We start from the raw sequence: 18753 nt of genomic DNA on the forward strand, positions 1-18753 counted from the left end.
GACATGGTGATGGCTTGCTCTTAACTATTCAGTTTCTGATCTTGACTGTACATGTGACTGTCATTCTCACATTCCCTCCTTATTTGTGGTCTGTAGTTGTCCTTGTTTGCATGTTGATGCTTCCGTTCCTCTACTCTCCATCCTGTAAGCATACTTTAGTTTGAGGACTTTCTGCATTGGTTTCTGGTTAATGATGTCATGTGTGTTAATCTCAGATTTTGTCTGATGTCGTTGCTTTTCTGTCTAAAGTATTTCTTTCAATATTTCTTGTAAGGTTAGTCTGGTTTTAATAAATCCATTTAATTTTCTCTATCTGGAAATATTGTAATTCTGTTAGTATATTTGAGAATAGTTTTGCTGGATATATTGTTTTTGCTCGGCAATTTTTCAGTTTTACATATTCCATTTCATTTTCCACTTGCCTACGGTTTCTGGGAAGAATTTAGAGCTTTATCTTATTGGTGACTCTTTACAACTACTGTTAGAATCTTCCCCTAGCTGCTGTCAAGGTTCTTTCATTGTCTTTGGTCTGTAAAGTTTGGTTATAATATGTATCACTGGCTTTCTTTGGGTTCTATCTGTGAGGTAGTATCGATGAAGAACACAGCTTTCCCCCAGATCCTGGATGCTTCCTCCCCCCAACTACCATGATCCGAATTCTACCTTGCAGGGCTGGATAGGACAGAGGCTGTACACTGGTACATATGAGGGTTGGAGGTACAGGGAATCCAGGGTGGATGATACCTTCAGGACCAAGGGCGTGAGGGACGATGCTGGGAGAGTGGAGGGTGAGTGGGTTGGAAAGGGGGAACTGATTACAAGGAGCCACATGTGACCTCTTCCCTGGGAGAGGGACAGCAGAGAAGGGGGGAAGGGAGACCCCGAATAGGGCAAGATATGACAAAATAACGAGGTATAAATTACCAAGGGCATATGAGGGAGGGGGGAAAGGGGAGGGAGGGGGGGAAAAAAAGAGGACCTGATGCAAGGGGCTTAAGTGGAGAGCAAATGCCTTGAGAATGATTGGGGCAGGGAATGTATGGATGTGCTTTATACAATTGATGTATGTATATGTATGGATTGTGGTAAGAGCTGTTGGAGTCCCTAATAAAATGTAAAAGAAGAAAAGAGAAAAAAATGATTAGGCCAAATACTGTACAGATGTGCTTTATACAATTGATGTATGTATATGTATGAACTGTGAAAAGAATTGTATCAGCCCCAATAAATTGTTAAAAAAAAAATAAAATAAAAATAAAGTTCATTGAGATTCTTTAATGGATATTTGCTTATCCTGCATGATATTAAAATTTTATTTTTGAATGTTTTGAAATTGATGTTGACAACAAGTGTACAAATGTGGTTGACCCCACGGATGGATGGGTGGATTGTGATAACAGTTGTATGAGCCATTCATAAAATGATTTTCTAAAAAATTTTTCATCAAATAATCTTTGACCATCTACTGTATGCCATTTTTTTAAATTTGCTTCCTCCCTCAAGAGCTCTGGAGAAGACAACAGAAACAAAATTTTGAGTAAGTGACATAGAAGCCATATCTGATTTCCTCTGGCTACACAAAATCAGAGGAGAATTCATCTCCACACCAGGTAAAAGGTCTGTTTCCACCAGGCTGAAGTCAGACATACGTTAACAATGCATCTTCCTTTGCCCCCTCTCTGACACCCAGCACACTTTCTATAGCATTCTCTCTCTCTCCTCGGTTGCACAATCCATGCATTGCCCACTCAGAACTCACAGACAATGCTCTCGGTTGTGGGAGGTGATTAGCTATTAACAGGTTATCACAGCCAGGATCAGAAAACCTAGGTCCACAGCAACACCCCACCTGCGACAGCAGCCAAATCTCTCTCCCTGGTCTTCATACAATCCTCTCACATCTCCTCGGGTTTTGCCTCACCCTCTCATAGTCGCAGGGCTACTCCTCTGCTGTGTCTCCTGGTCTCCTTCTCTGGGGTTCTGGTCTTGGCATAGCATGCCTCTGCCACGCCCACCGAAGGCAGATATTTTAAAGGTGCTCTGATGGTGGCTTTTCTTCCATGATACTCCAGGAATTCTTTGTCTTCCTGCTACTGAGATAGCTCTCTTATACACAGAGAAACGACAATCCCCTCCACTATTGTTTCACCCACCCTATTTGCATCGTCCCACATGTATAATTTGGGGGCAGTAATAAGGACACGAAGTGCAAGAACCTCAATAGGAAATTTCGCTGGACCCCAGGTTTATCTGACTCTCTGATGACTGAGAAGTATGCAGAGATACTGCTCATCACGACTGATTCAGAAGCCGCCAATGGAGCATCTCATCTGTCTCTTCCCTGAGCCACTTATTTAAAGTTAAGCCCTGAAGTAAAAGATTTGGACTCTAATATTACATTATACTTCTTAATTCTGATTCTCTCATGCTAGTAGAATGTTTTGAGGTCTTATATGCTTCTTCTGATTCCTTGCAAGAAAAAAAAGGAGTTTAGCATAGCAAAGCTGACCATTTCTTTATTTATTTTTATCATAAAATCCTCTAGATAATATTATTTTTAATGTATTCATAAGATTAGAAGTGGTTTATATATCTATAAATATTTTCTTTGAAATATACCAACACAATATCACACTAAACATTTTCACACAAGAGTTCTCATTTACTATAACATTATATATATATATATATTAATTTTTCAATTAAATAAATATTTTATATTAAAGTATTTTATTGGGGGCTTTTATAGTGTTTATAACAATCCATACATCAATTGCATCAAGTACATTTGTACATGTGCTACCATCATGTTTCACAAAATATTTTATTTGTTTGAGCCCTTGGTTTCAGCTCCTCTATTTTTCCAACCCTTCTGCACCCTCCCCCCTGCAATGACCTCTGACAAATTTTAAATTATTTTTTTTAATTTAATTATTATTATTTTCATATCTCACACTTCCCGCTGTTTCCCGTCACTTATGTTATTATTGTTCATCCTCCTGGAGAGGTGGGGGGAGGGAGTTAGACGTCGTCAATCATTGTAGTCGGTTTTCCCCTTCTCCTCCCACCTTTCTCTTACCCTCGTGGTATTGATACTCAAATTACTGTTCCTGAGGTGTATATCTGTCCTGGATTCCGTGTGTCAAGAGCTCTTATCTGTACCAGTGGGTATGCTCTAATCTAGCAGGAAGTGTAAGGTAGAACTGGGGTCATCATAGTCAGAGGGAAGAAGCATGAAAGAATTAGAGGAATGTTGTATGTTCCGTCAGTGCTATTCTGCACTCTGGCTGTGGCTTCCTTTCCTTGTAACCCTTCCGTGAGGGAATGTCCAATAATCTACAGATGGACTTTGGTTCTTTACGCCGACCCCAACATGACATTATATTTTAAGGTCTCTGAGAAATATAGACATCTATTTCATTAATTGCATGACTCAAATGAGAAAGAAGTCTCATTTTTCTCAGTTTCTTATAATAAGATAAAATGGTAATTCCGTTATCAAACACCATATTACACAAATTGAAAGATTTTATCTTATTTGTCCATGGGCATAGTAGGAGATATACACATAAATGTATACCTTAAATTTGTTGTTGTTTTGGTTAGGCTACATCAAGTCAGCTCCAGCTCATAAAAGACCCAGGCACAATAGAAAAACACCACCATGTGCCATAAACATGACTACAGATAGGTTGTTGTGTTAAGTGCCCTCTAACACGTTCTGACTCATAGCAACCCTGTGTACAAAAGAACAAAACAACCTATGCGTTAGTTTGAATTGTCTAGAGAAACAAACAAATGATCCTCATATATAAATAAGAATTTGTATCAAGAACCAATCTTATATCAAGAAGGCACCTCAACCCAGTCCAGTTCATCTCATGTTAGCTGGAACCCTCTCCAGAGTCACACAGTCTCAGGCCAAAGACAACCCAGAGAGATGAAGCCCAGCTACAGGGAGATGACAGGCCAGTGGGTGCGGTCACTTGGATCCAAGGTCCGTGGAAACATGACAGGGACATACAGTTCTCACGGTTGGGCAGTCCCACAAGGGGACACCCCTGAAGGCGGCCACAGTATCTGAGTAAGGATGTAGGTGAAGGGCAAGAGAAGGAGGAGATGTCCTCAGTTTCTCTTATAAAAGGGCCCTGCCCCCACCCCCCCGAGGATGTATCATCAGACTGTTACCTGGGTGACAAATTGGATTACAGCCTTCCATACTTGCAAATTCACATAAAACACATTGCAGAGCCCCCTCCTGCAATAGCCACACACCTATGTTGTTAGAGCCCATCATTGAGCTACCGTGTCCGCCCCTCTGTCCAGGGTCTTCTCTTTCACTCTTTCTACTTGACCCAGCATCAGGTCCTTCTCCTGAGGGTGCACTCTCCTAATGACCTGTCCAAAGTGCGTCGGACAAAGTCTCGCCATTCTTGTATTTAAGGAGCATTCTGGCTGTACTTGCTCCAAGTCCAGTCTCTTTATTCTTTTGGAAGTCTACGATATTATCAATATTCTTCATCAGTACCATGATTCAAATACAGCGATTTTTCTTCTTCAGTCTTCCTTATTCAACATTCAACTTTCAGAAGCATATGAAGTGATTGAAAATTCCATTGCTTGTATGAGGTGCACCTTAGTCCATTGCTAAGTGCTCAAAACGGCATTCTTTCTCTTTGACATCTTAAAGATTTACAGTCTTGGAGGGATAGAGGCACCCCTACCATATCATATAGAGCAGCAATTCTCAACCTGTGGGTCGCGACCCTTTGGGGGTTGAACTACCTTTCACAAGGATCGCCTAAGACAATAGGAAAACACATATTTCCGATTTTTTAGGAACTAAGACCCTGCTCCTCTATCCGACTCCAGGCAGGTCTGCTCACATGCAGATACATCCACGTATGAGTACCTGGTGTGAAGACTGTTATCCATGTTACACCATCCTTCAAGAAAAATTTCGTTATTTGTAATTAGAAATAAATATTTCACAACGTATAATTACACATTGTTTTGTGGTTAATCAGTATGCCTTAATTATGTTAAATTTGTAACAATGAAAATACATCCTGCATATCAGATATTTACATTACAATTCAGAACAGTAGCAAACTTATAGGTAGGAAGTAGCAACAAAAATAGTTTTATGGTCGGGGGTCACTACAACATGAGGAACTTTATTAAAGACAGGTGGCATTAAGAAGGTTGAAAACCACTGCTTTAGAGTCTCTGTGAGTGAGATTGACAGCAGTGAGTTTGGTTTGGGCCATATGTGATAGGTAGGTTTATTGTGCCAACCTGGCCGATAGGAACATGCAGGTTTAACAAGGTCACAGTTTGGTTGGAGGACAAAGAAATAACTGGCTTGCTAAGCCCACCCCTCTCTCTTTTGCTGCCTGGGAATTGGACCAGCATGCAGCTGCTTTAGCTAGTTCTCTGCCTCAACTTGGGAGCTACACTACCTGTGGGAGAGCCAACCTGTGGATCGTGTTGCTAGAGCTTGAGGTTTCTTTGAGACCTGCTTCACCATGCTGGTGCTGTGTATATCACTTGATTCCTTGAGGTTTGTGGATCCTGTTGTCTTGCATTGCTTGAGTACGATAAACCATCCAGGCCTGCTTCGCTAAGCTCTTGAGTTCCAGACTGTTTAGGATAACCCAGCTGTTTGCTTCTGTGGGTGAACTCTGCCTGCATTGCCCGAGAGAAGACTCACCTGTCTGCTTGCTTGACCTTGGACATTGGATCCCTCTTGATTAAAGTATTTTCAGTAGATTAACTGTTCTAGGAAAGTCGGTTGAACTGAGCCTTTTGTACTGCTGTGTGGAGGAATTCGCTGTTATATTCCTTTGTGCTGTTTAAATAAATCTCTCTATCTATCTAATCACAAGTGTCCTGGTATTGTTTCTCTAGAGAACCCTGCTTAACACATTTTTTTGTTCATATTAAATGAAAATCCATACTGAAAGCTGCCATCTTTGATCTTCATCTCTAAGTGCTTCAAGTCCTTACTAGGTTTTCTGCAAATAAAATTCTCTCCTTTAATATGGAAGTTGTTAATAATTCTTCCTCTAATCATGATGTAGCATTACTTTTCCTATATTTTACCTTTATGGATATTTTTGGTCAGCATAGAGATTGAATAAGAAAGGATTCAACACTGATTTTGAAACATGCAGGATATTTCTTTATTTAAAACCATGCAGTACCTCCTTGTGTTTAAATAACGGCCCCAGGCCTATGTACATTTTCCACATGAGTACAATTAAGTGTTACATTAAGTGTTCTTACTAGTTGCAATGTTATCCTTAGTTTATTATGATCCTTAGAGTTATCCTTACTTTTGAATCGTCAATAAAAGACAAGCAAACATTTTTCCCATATTCTCCACTTTCACTCCACATCCTCTGGTGAACGTAGCTTGAGCTTATGGCAGCTCCCTGTCAAGGTACTGCTACACTGGTTTTTGAGTGATCTTCAGCAACGTTTTACTTGCATGTGATATTAATTATATTGTTAGCTATATTCTTCATTTTATTGGGTCACCGTCCTTTTGAATGGGAACACATATAGAGCTCTTCCAATCAGTTGCTCAGATAGCTGTCTTTCAAAGTTTTGTCATAGGCTAGTGAATGCTTCCAGTGCCACATCAGTGTGTTGAAACATTTCACTTCATATTCCATTAATTCAGAATATTTTATGATATCAACTGTCCAGATACTGAATTGAGTTTACTTGATAATGACATGTGATAACCATTGTTTTCAAAAATTGAAATTGGCCCCAAAGACCAAACACAGAGAAAGATCCCTGACAACAGCTAGGGAAAGATTAAACGTTAGTTGCAAAAAGGAACCCATAAGATTCAGCTCTGAAATTGCACCTGACCTGATCCCACCACACCGAGGCAAATCACTAGGGGAGTGCAGCGGAACAGCAAGGGAATGGAGTGGCAAGGTCCCCAGGGAATGCTTAAAGTGGACTTTGGGGCCAGGGCGTGGTGCCCCAACAGACTGGACTGGAAAACGCTCCTAAGGGCCAGCAAACGATGCCTGAACTAACTACAAGCTTTTCTCTTGTGAACTGTTTTGTTCTGTTCTTTGTCAGTGGTTTGTTTTTGTTGTTTTGTTGTCTGGTTGTACACTGTTGCTTTGTTTTCCTCTGTCTAGTTTTCGTGCATGTTAGTGACTCCACAGGTCTGTCTGAATAGGACAGGCTGGATGAACTATCTGGAGGAAAAACAACGGGACCGACAGTTCTGGGGGGCCTGGGGTGGGGGGGGTTGGGGGGTAAGGAAGTGGTGTTAACAAACCCAGGGACAAGGGAAAAACATGGGACCCCAAATGGTAGAGAAGGGGGAGTGACAGGCCTGGTGGGAAATGATCAAGGGTAAGGTTGCTTAGAGAAGAGGTATACTCTAGCCCAGGTGGCGATGAAGCATGGTAGTAGGGCAGGAGGAAAGTCAAGGGAGATGGAGGAAAGAGGTAGGAGTCAAAGGGCATTCATGGAGGTCTAGACAAAGACATGTACATGCAAATATATATAGGAGGATGGAGAAATAGATCTATGTGTCTATATTTATAGGTCAAGTATTAAGGTGGCAGAAGGACCTTGGGCCTCTACTCAAACACTCCCTCAATGCATGAATACCTTCTTTTATTAAATTGGAACTCCATGATGCTCACTCTCCCGACACAACGGCTGGAGCCAAAGTGGGTGAACAAGTAAATGTGGTGAAGAAAGCTGATGGTGCCCGGCTATCAAAAGAGATAGTGACTGGGGTCTTAAAGGCTTGAAGATAAACAAGCGGCCATCTAGCTCAGAAGCAACAAAGTCCACATGGAAGAACACACCAGCCTGTGTGATCGAGTGGTCCCAAAGGGATCAGTTACCAGGCATCAAAGAACAAAAAATCATATCATTGACTGCACACCTCCATGATAGGATCGCTGAAGACAAATGGGTGCATAAGCAAATGTGGTGAAGAAAGCTGATGGTGCCCGGCTATTAAAAGAGATAGTGTCTGAGGTCTTAAAGGCTTGAAGGTGAACAAGCGGCCATCTAGCTCAGAAGCAAATAAGCCCACATGGAAGAAGCACACCGGCCAGTGCGATCACGAGGTGCCCAAGGGCCCAGGTATAAGGCATCATGCAAAAAAAAAAGATATAAGTGTGTGTATGTATGTGTATATGTATATATGTATGTGTATGTATATGTATGATATATATATATATATATATATCATATTAAATGAAGGGGGAAGTGCAGAGTGGAGACCCAAGGCCCAAGTGTCGACCAATGGAGATCCCCTCATAGAGGGGTTTAGGAGAGGAGATGGGTTAATTAGGGTGTGAGTTAGTACCGATGAAGAACACAGCTTTCCCCCAGATCCTGGATGCTTCCTCCCCCCAACTACCATGATCCGAATTCTACCTTGCAGGGCTGGATAGGACAGAGGCTGTACACTGGTGCATATGAGGGTTGGAGGTACAGGGAATCCAGGGTGGATGATACCTTCAGGACCAAGGGTGTGAGGGACGATGCTGGGAGAGTGGAGGGTGAGTGGGTTGGAAAGGGGGAACTGATTACAAGGATCCACATGTGACCTCTTCCCTGGGAGAGGGACAGCAGAGAAGGGGGGAAGGGAGACTCCGGATAGGGCAAGATATGACAAAATAACGATGTATAAATTACCAAGGGCATATGAGGGAGGGGGGAATGGGGAGGGAGGGGGGAAAAAAAGAGGACCTGATGCAAGGGGCTTAAGTGGAGAGCAAATGCCTTGAGAATGATTGGGGCAGGGAATGTATGGATGTGCTTTATACAATTGATGTATGTATATGTATGAACTGTGAAAAGAATTGTATGAGCCCCAATAAATTGTTAAAAAAATATTGAAATTGGAACTCATTGCTCAGGTGCCATATTCAAGGGTGTAAGTTTTGATGGACTCATGCAAGACTATGGCATACCCCAAGTAATTTGCTAAATCCATGTGCTACCCATTTAACCAGTCGAAATATTTCTAATATTCTTTAATTTTGAAGACAGTAGTCTCACTGGAACAGATCTATTTACGTATTATTTCAATACAAGGGTGTCTTTTTAAAAATATACTTAAATGCCTTAAGTGAAGCTTGAAATTTATTTTCCAATAACATTTGTTCTTGATTACATGCTCCCTCTTGAATTAGCTTAATGTCAGACAAAACCATTTTTGGTACAGTCTCGGCTGTTATATCTTCTTTTGATACTTCGTGCATTATATTTTTGCCCATGTAATTTTTCAATTATACAGCTTTAGACTTGAAGTTTTTCTTGGGGCTCTTCAGTACTTTATGTTTCAGCTATGCTGAGTGTGCTGTACCCTTTTGATTTTATAGCTCCCAGTCTTTGCACATTTCATTTTACTGTTTGGCTTTGTATCTTAAGAGGCCTTTAGAAATGCTGTGTTGAGTTCTTTATTTAATCATTTCTTCTATTTACTTTAGCTATTCTATATTCAACTTCAAGTTTCGGAGTCTCTTCTGAAATATGCTTTGCTTTTTCATTCCTTCCTTTATTTTAATGATCCTTTGCTTTCTTCATGTATTATGTTCTTGATGTCATCCCATATTTCATCTAGCCTCAGATGACTTATTAATGTGTTCAATGTGTCAAATCTGTTTTTGAGAAGGTCTCTAAAATCAGGAGAGTTATATTCAAGGTCATATTTTGACTCTCATGAACTTGTTTTAATTTTTTTCAACTTCAATATAAACTGAATATGACACTTTATATTCTGGTCCATAGTCTGGCTGAGGATACTGATCTCATACATCATCTATTCCCATAGATTTAATTATTTTGGTTCCTTTTATTTTGTTAAAAATACATGCTTGTCATGAAGTTGTAAGTCTTGCAAAACTCCATCACGATTGAGTTAGTTAGTTTATTGTGAAAACCTGGCTGATAAACAAGTGGGGTTAATTGAAGGGCAGATGGATAAATGGTTCAGTGAGCCTCATCTTTCTAGTTCTCAGGGTGCAGCTGCCTTAGCAGTTCCCTGCTTCAGCTTGCAAGGCTGACTTCCTGAAAGACATCCCCAAGGAGAAATTGCATGGACCTACCCCGATGCAGATCTGGGTGCTGGAGTAGCCGTGTGGAGACCCCTGCCAGCGCTGAGATGCTTACACATTCACTGACTCGGCTTTCCTCCTGCAGTAGGCATCATAGTGTGTGTCTTTTTTGACATAGAGAAGGACTTTGTGGATTGGTGTTGGACATATGGGTTAATGGGTTAATTTTGGAATGTGGGATTGGGCAGCACTGGTTTGGGATGTTTTCTTGATGTGTACTTACCATTTATATAAAACTCTCTCTTAGACATGAGTTTCTGTGGATTTGTTTCTCTAAAGTACCCAGACTAATACAATGATATTTCTAGCTTTGTTTTAGTATCACCAAGATCAAACTTTCCAACTATTCATTCCAACTTCCTCTTTGATCCCTACAGTCCTCTTCCAAAAATGAATAATTATTCATGAATATTTATTACATGTTTTCTCAAATAAGGAAGAAGTTGGTAGAATTCATCAAGTTCTTTAGCACTAGTTTTAGTGATTGGTGAAAATTTGAATAATAGTTTTGCTAAGTGGTTTCCATTTAGGAATATAGACATTATCATGGCATTGACAGTGTTGCAGTTTATGATAGCTCTTGAAATATGTTTTTTGGTGATGAATGGCCCACAAGGCCTCTTCAACACGTCATTCTCAGCATAATTTGTAACATTTTGGTCTGATTCAAAATAGCCCAAATAAACCCATTCTAGCTCAATAATATCTACAATTTTATTTTTTATAATTTCCCATATTACTAGGTTAATACATTGTACACTCCATATTATGGTTATTATTGGATGTTTACAGCTATTTCTCATAATTTGTGTGGCATGATTTACATCATCTTATGAAAGGCCTGAATGTTTTCTCCATTCACGTCTTTAAGGTCGACTGTCCTTTGAAGAGGCACTTCTTCCCCAGTTGTATTCTGAGTGCTCATCATCTGGTGCTAAGTCTAAGAACAAGAACACCCTACGGTCATTCATAAGGTTTTGACAGGCTAATTCCTCACGAGGGGAACGCACTGCTTCGCAGTTTGCTTTTAGTCTATGAGCTCAGCTGAAACATGTTTACAATGACGGCCCTTGGGAGTATTTGAAATGTCACCACCATAGCTTCACAGCAAAAGACAGAAAGCCACAGTACAATAACTGACAAAGTGGGGTCAATGTGTGTAGTCATTAATTATGTTGTTGAAAAAACTATTTTCAGTGAGGAAGTCTCTGTTCTTGCAAAACTCTACTGTGTGATCTCGGACAATGATTTCACCACCGAGGTCACATGTTCCAACTGGTGATGCTTCCTCCTTATTTCCTCCTTCCACAATCTAATCACCAATAATTCTGGCTGCATCGTCAGGGCATGTTTAATTAGTTTTAGGTTGCAGAAGTGATACCATTCTTCAATTCTTCATTGTTGGCTTTCATGATTGGTGTGCAAATTTGAATAAAAGTCATATTAAATGCTTTCTGTAGACATTTGGATAGTATCAATTGTATTTCAGGACCTAACTTGGAGCAAGTACAGCCAGAATGCTCCTTAGAAACAAGAATGGCGAGACTTTGTCTGACGCTCTTTGGACAGGTCATTAGCAGAGTGCACCCTCAGGACAAGGGCCTGATGCTGGATCAAGTAGAAAGAGTGAAAGAGAAAACCCTGGACAGAGGGGCAGACACGGTAGCTCAGTGGTGGGCTCTGACAGCACAGCTGTGAGGCTAGTGCAGAAGGGGCTGAGCAATAGGCTCTACGTGAATTTGCACGAATGGAAGGCTGTACTCCAACTTGTCAACCAGCTAGCAGCCTGATGATACATCCTTGGGGGGCGGGCAGGGCCCTTTTATAAGAGAAACTGAGGACATCTCCACCCTCTCTTGCCCTTCACCTTCATCCTTACTCAGATATTGTGGCCGCCTTCAGGGGTGGCCCCTTGTGGGACTGCCCAACCCTGAGAACTGTCTGTCCCTGTCATGTTTTCAAGGACCTTGGATCCAAGTGACCGCACCCACTGGCCTGTCATCTCCCTGTGCCTGGGCTTCATCTCTCTGAGTTGTCCTTGGCCTGAGACTGTGTGACTCTGGAGAGGGTTCCGGCTAACATGAGATGAACTGGACTGGGTTGAGATTCCTTCTTGATATAAGATTGGTTCTTGATACAAATTCTTTCTTATTCATGTGTGAGGGTCATTTGTTTGTTTCTCTAGACAATTCAAACTAACGAAAATGGTGTTTCTTCTTTTGTGCACAGGGTTGCTATGAGTAAGAACCTGTTTGAGAGTACTTTACAGAACAACCTATCAGCAGTAATGGGTATGGCCCATGGCGGTATTTTTCTATTGTGCATGGGTACGTTATGAGCTGGAGCTGACTTGATGGAGCCTAACCAAAATAACAGCAAATTTAAGGTATACATTTATGTGTATATCTCATACTATGCCCCATGGACAAATAAGATGAAATATCTGAATTTGTGTAATATGGTGTTTGATAATGGAATTAACATTTAATCTTATTATAAGAAACTGAGGAAAACAATGAGACGTCTTTCACAGGGGAGACAAGCAATTAATGACAGTTTTTGAAATAAATGTCTATAATTCTCAGAGACATTAAAATATAATGTTATATGGGGGTCAGAGTAAAGAACCAAAGTCCATCTGTAGGCTGTTGCACATTCCCTCACAGAAGGGTCTCAAGGAAAGAATGAAACAGCCAGTATACAGGATAGCACAGACGGAACATACAACATTCCTCTAATTCTTTCATGCTTCTTCTCTCTGACTATGATGACCCCAGTTCTACCTTACACTTCCTACTAGATCAGAGCATATCCACTGGTACAGATAAAAGCTCTTGACACACAGAATCCAGGACAGATAAACCCCTCAGGAACAGTAATTGGAGTATCAATAGCACGAGGGTAGGGGAAAGGTGGGAGGAGAATGAGAAAACCAACTACAATGATTAACAATGTATAACTCCCTTCCCCCGCATCCAGGAGGATGAAAAACAATAACGTGGGTGAAGGGGAACAGCAGGAAATGTAAGATATGAAATAATAATCAATTACAATTTCTCAGAGGTCATTGCGGGTGGGAAGGTACAGAAGGGTTAGAAAAATAGAGGAGCTGAAATCAAGAGCTCAAACAGAAAGAAAATATTTTTTAAATGATGATGGCAGAATATGTACAAATGTTCTTGATACAATTGATGTATGGATTGTTATAAACACTATAAAAGCACCCAATAAAATGATTTATTTTAAAATATTTATTTAATTCAAAAATTAATAGATAATGTTATAGTAAATGAGAACTTTTGTGTGAAAATATGTTTAGTGTAATACTGCTTAGGTATATTTTAAAGAAAATATTTATAGATATATAAATCACTTATAATATTATGAAAACATTAAAAAATATATCTAGAGGATTTTATCATAAGAATAAATAAAGAAATGGTCAGCTTTGCTATGCTAAACCTTTTGTTTATTGCAAGGAAATCAGAAGAAACATGTAAGTCCTCAAAACATTCTACTAGCATGAGAGAATCAGAATTAACAAGCATAATGTAATATTAGAGTCCAAATCTTCTACTTCAGGGCTTAACTTTAAATAAGTGGCTCAGGGAAGAGACAGACAAGATGCTCCATTGGCGGGTTCTAAATCAGTCACGATGAGCAGTATCTCTGCATACTTCTCAGTCATCAGAGAGTCAGATAAACCTGGGTCCAGCGAAATTTCCTAATGAGGTTCTTGCACTTCGTGTCCCTATAACTGCCCCCAAATGATGTGGGTGGGGCTATGCAAATAGGGTGGGTGAAACAATAGGGGAGGGAACTGGTCCGATAGGATTGTCATTCCACTGTGTATAAGAGAGCTATCTCAGTAGCAGGAAGACAAAGAATTCCTGGAATATCATGGAAGAAAAGCCACTATTAGAGCACCTTTAAAATATCTGCCTTCGGTGGGCGTGGCAGAGGCATGCCATGCCAAGACCAGAACCGAAGACAAGGAGACCAGGAGACACAGCAGAGGAGTAGCCCTGTGACTATGAGAGGGTGAGGCACAGCCCCAGGCAGATGTGAGAGGATTGCTTGAAGACCAGGGAGAGAGATTTGGCTGCTGTCTCAGGTGGGGTGTTGCTGCAGACCAAGGTTTTCTGATCCTGGCTGTGATAACCTCTTAATAGACCTAATCAACTCCCACAACTGAGAGCATTGTCTGTGAGTTCTGAGGTGGCAGCGCATGGATTGTGCAACCGAGCAGAGAGACAGAATGCTCAGACAAAATCTGAGATTAAGACACATAACATCATTATCCAGAAACCAATAGAGAAAGTCATCAAAATAAACTATGCTTACAGGATGGAGAGTAGAGGAACAGAAGCATCTACATGCAAACAAGGACAACGATAGACCATAAAGAAGGGAGAAATGTGAGAATGACTATCACATGTACAGTCAAGATCAGAAGCTGAGCTGGTGAGAGCAAGGCATCACCATGTCCCAAGCTTCCCAAATGAGTGCAGTGTAAAGTCACAATTTGGGAGCAGTGCCATGCATTCTGACATGTAAACTGCATACACAGATCTGTTAGATGCAAAGGGAGTCTACATAATAGATATGGATTAAATAAAGTATGCACATTGTAAGTATATTCAAATATGGTGCGTTTTTACAGGAAGTCTGAGTCAAGATGAAAAGCTTTAAAAAAAACTTACTACCTTTGAGTCAATGTTGATTCATAGTGACCCTAAAGGACAGGGTAGAATGGCCATTGTGACTTTACAAGACTATGACTCTTTACAGGGAGACAAGGGCCTGTCTTTCTCCAATGGTGCAAATGGTGGTTTCAAACTGCTGGCCTTGCAGTTAGAAGGCCAATTTGAGATGCCAAAACTATTATGTGACTTGACCCTACAGACTGCCAGAGCCCAGAATACTTCTGAACACACATACACACACACATATATATATATATATACAAATAAACACACACAGGCACACACACACACACATTTACTGCCATCCAGTCTATTCTGACTCACAGCAACCTATAGGTAAGAGTAGAATTCTTAGAAAACCATCTCTGTGGGTGGTTTCTTCCATAGTACATCTTAATGGGACAGAAATCCTCACCTTTCTCCAGTAGAGCAGGTGGTAGGTCTTAACTGCTGACCTTGTGGGACCCACTAGTCAAGAAAGCTCCTGGGAATTCACCTACTATGTCATTACAGATAAGACAAAGGAAGTAACGCTCAAACAGGAAAATAACTATTGAAACCTATGAGAACTACAAAAATTATGCAGTCAAAGAGGCAAGATATCTGGTTGCAGTTATTAGATCTTGCCTTCTAGTACAATTCACACATTAAATTAGTACAGGAATCAAAATTAGAATGTTCTGCTAAGGAGCCTTTTCAAGGAAATCTTGATATCTCGGTTTCTAAGGCTGTAAATGAAGGGGTTCAGCATAGGGGTGACCATGGTATATATCACTGAGGCCACTGCAACCTTTCTGGCAGAAGAAGAGACAACTGAAGTGAAGTACACCCCAATACCTGTTCCATAAAATAGGCAAACGATCGACAGGTGGGAGCCACAGGTGGAGAAGGCTTTATACTTCCCACTTGTAGATGAGACTTTCAGGATGGCAGAAATAATTCTTGTATAAGAGAAAAGGATCCCTGAGACTGGAACACCACCAAAGATGGCAACCACACAATTTAACAGTACGATGCTGAGGGTAGTGTCCGAACAGGCAAGCTTAACTAGTTGAGGAGGGTCACAGAAGAAATGAGGGATTTCCACAGTCGTACAGAAGGTAACCTGTGACACCAACAAACACTCCAGCTGGGAGTCCAAAAGACTGATAAAAAAAGACACCAAAACTAGAAAGCCACAGCGGTGGGCGTTCATGACGACTGCATAGTGCAGCGGGGAGCATATAGCCACGAACCTGTCGTAAGCCATCACGGTGAGCAACATACTGTCCCAACATCCAAGGAGATATAAAAAAGACACTTGTGTCAGGCAGCCCACATAGGTGATGGATTTGTTCTGTGTCTGGATGTTCACCAGCATTTTGGGGACTGTGGTGGAGATGAAACCGATGTCCACCAAGGAGAGGTTAAAGAGGAAGAAGTACATGGAGGTGTGGAGACGTTTATCAGAGCTGACAGCCAGGACGATGAGCAGGTTTCCAGCCACAGTGATCAAGTACATGGACAGCAACAGCCCAAAGAGGACGGGCTGCAGTTCTGGCTCCTCAGAAAGGCCCAGGAGGAGGAATTCTGGGACACTTGTTAGATTTTGTGACTCCATGTAGCTGAGATAGCATTTGGGGGAAAAAAAGTCGTGTTAAAAGAAAATAAGTGAACAGGAAGTCAGCACTGTGTTTGCATTCTGAATGCAAGAAACTGATCAATGAAGCATGCAAATTTACATCTGTTCACAACTGCAGCAATAATGTCCCAGTACCTTCAGCAATATTTTTTAGGCTGTATTACTACAAGCCAACCTGTATATTTACCTGAACTCTTTCTTCACTGTGCTCTCTGCTAGTCACCTGTGTCTCACAAACACTTCAGAGATCCTGGGCTACAGAATGTGGGACCAGCAAGGGACATTAAGAAAACAGAGCAGAGAATGAGTGAAATATATGCCTCGTTTATGAAGGAAGCATATCCAAGAAGGAATTTTTCTCCATGAAAAATTATTTTGACCAAAAGATATGAAGAATCAACTGTAATGCATTCAGAAGTCTGTGTGCTCTGATCTCCATCAAGTTCTCTTTACTTTTCACTATCAAGGTTGTAGCCTCTGCATATTCCAAATGATTAATGAGGATTTACCCCACTCCTGTCCATCAGCATATCAATGCCCTCCCATAAGATGAAAGTGTTGGGCATGTAAAGTCCGAAACCAAAATACATCATATAAGGAACCATGGGTATAAAGAACCGTAGTAGTTGACTGTCACTCAGTCTGGTACAGAAACACTACCCTGAGACACATTCTTCCTTGGTTCATTCCAGTGACTACCTCTTGGTATGGGCACAGCTTCTTTCTGTGCTCACAGGACAATTCTGGAGTTCCAATATCTTGGGAATAAGGAATGAGATCCATAATTTGTTATGATCTGTACAGTAGAATGCATTTTCATAATCAATGAAACACACAGGCGAACATTTCCTTTTGTATTTTCAACTTTCAGCCAACACCCATCTGGTAACATTCATGATCCTATCATTCCACATCCTGCTGATTTCATTTCTCCAAGAATCTCCTATTGGACTAGATCCCAGATATAAAAGAGCATGAGTAGATCTGTAAGGACTTTCTATGATATCTGTTTTATAGCTCTAATTAATATAGTGTTCCAATGCTATAGGTTTTGTGCAGATCAACACCACAAATGAAAAGTAGGGAAGCATGGTTAGATAGTAATGTGTGGACCTAGATGCATTTTTCATGTGATCAGATTTAGTTGTCCCTCAGATGTTCCACTCTATTTAAAGTTTCATTTTTATAAAAATCTAAACTTTTGAGGATAATTGAAAGCTGTGATTTCTCTTAAGTAAGTCCTAGAACAAGGACTCCCCGCTCATCCATCGGTCTGCACTGGGGCTCCTTCTTGGTAGCTGTACCTCTGAAAGCTATGCTACCAGTGTTCTAAATCCCATCAAGGTCACCCATGGTGAAGTGGTCCAGTGCGACTTCCAAAGGAAACATAGATTAGGAAGTGGAAAGATGTGGCCAACTCCTGAAAATGTAGCCACTGACCATCTGATGAATAGCATTGGACTATTTTCTGATACAGTGCCGCAGGATGAACCCTCAGTTGGAAGAGAATGCATTTGAGATTGAAGAAGAGTTGTCTACTCAAAGTACACTGAACCTTAATGACAAAGCTGGAGGGGCTTATTCTGCCATATGGAACATGATTCAAAATGAAAAGAAACACCGGAAATTTTCCATGAATACTGAGAAATTGTGTTGTATGACATATCAATCTAGGAAAATTGAAAGTCATCAAAAATGAAAATGGAATGCATATATATTAACATCCTAAGCATTTGGTGAGCTGAAATGGACTGGCATTAGTCATTTTGAGTCAAATGGTTACCTGTTCACTGTTGGCAATGGTGTTAGAGGTTCAAGAGAAATGGAGTTACAGTTCTCATCAAAAAAGGGGCATTTCAAGATCTATCTTGAAGTACAATGATGTCATTAATAGAATAATATATAGGCACAATGAAGTATATTTAATAGAAATATGATTCAAAATTATCCGCCAACCATGAAAGCCAATGATGAAGAAATCCCAGAATTCTAGCAACTTCACTCTGAAAGTGAATAAACAATAATTGTCAGTACATTTTGCATGTGAAAGGTAGAAATAAAGAGAAAGGATTGCTACTTTGAAAATATCACGTTGAGGATAGAAATGAAGCAGGAGATCAAATGATAGAATTTTGCAAGATGACTTCTTCATTTCAAATACCCTTTTTTCAACAAGAGTTATACGTGTGCACTTTGCCAAATGGAATACACGGAGAACCAAAAAATGGACCACATTTGTGGGAAACCATGAAGAAAAAGTTCAATATTATCAGGACATCAAGACCAGGAGCTAACCATGGCACAAATCATC

The 18753-nt window shown here is 40.6% G+C and overlaps 2 protein-coding genes across 2 annotated transcripts in view; one reads left to right on the plus strand and one right to left on the minus strand.

The window, feature by feature from the left end:
• The window catches only part of LOC142442643 (vomeronasal type-2 receptor 116-like), a 211081-nt gene that overhangs the window by 111576 nt on the left and 80752 nt on the right, over positions 1–18753 (plus strand). The window lies entirely within an intron of this gene.
• Positions 15492–16488, minus strand: LOC142428743 (olfactory receptor 7E24-like). The gene has a single exon (XM_075533562.1). The coding sequence runs from the start codon at positions 16419–16421 to the stop codon at positions 15492–15494; it is 930 nt and encodes a 309-aa protein (XP_075389677.1). The 5' UTR covers positions 16422–16488.

Source organism: Tenrec ecaudatus, chromosome 1 (genome assembly GCF_050624435.1).
Source record: "Tenrec ecaudatus isolate mTenEca1 chromosome 1, mTenEca1.hap1, whole genome shotgun sequence".
NCBI classification, from domain to species: domain Eukaryota; kingdom Metazoa; phylum Chordata; class Mammalia; order Afrosoricida; family Tenrecidae; genus Tenrec; species Tenrec ecaudatus.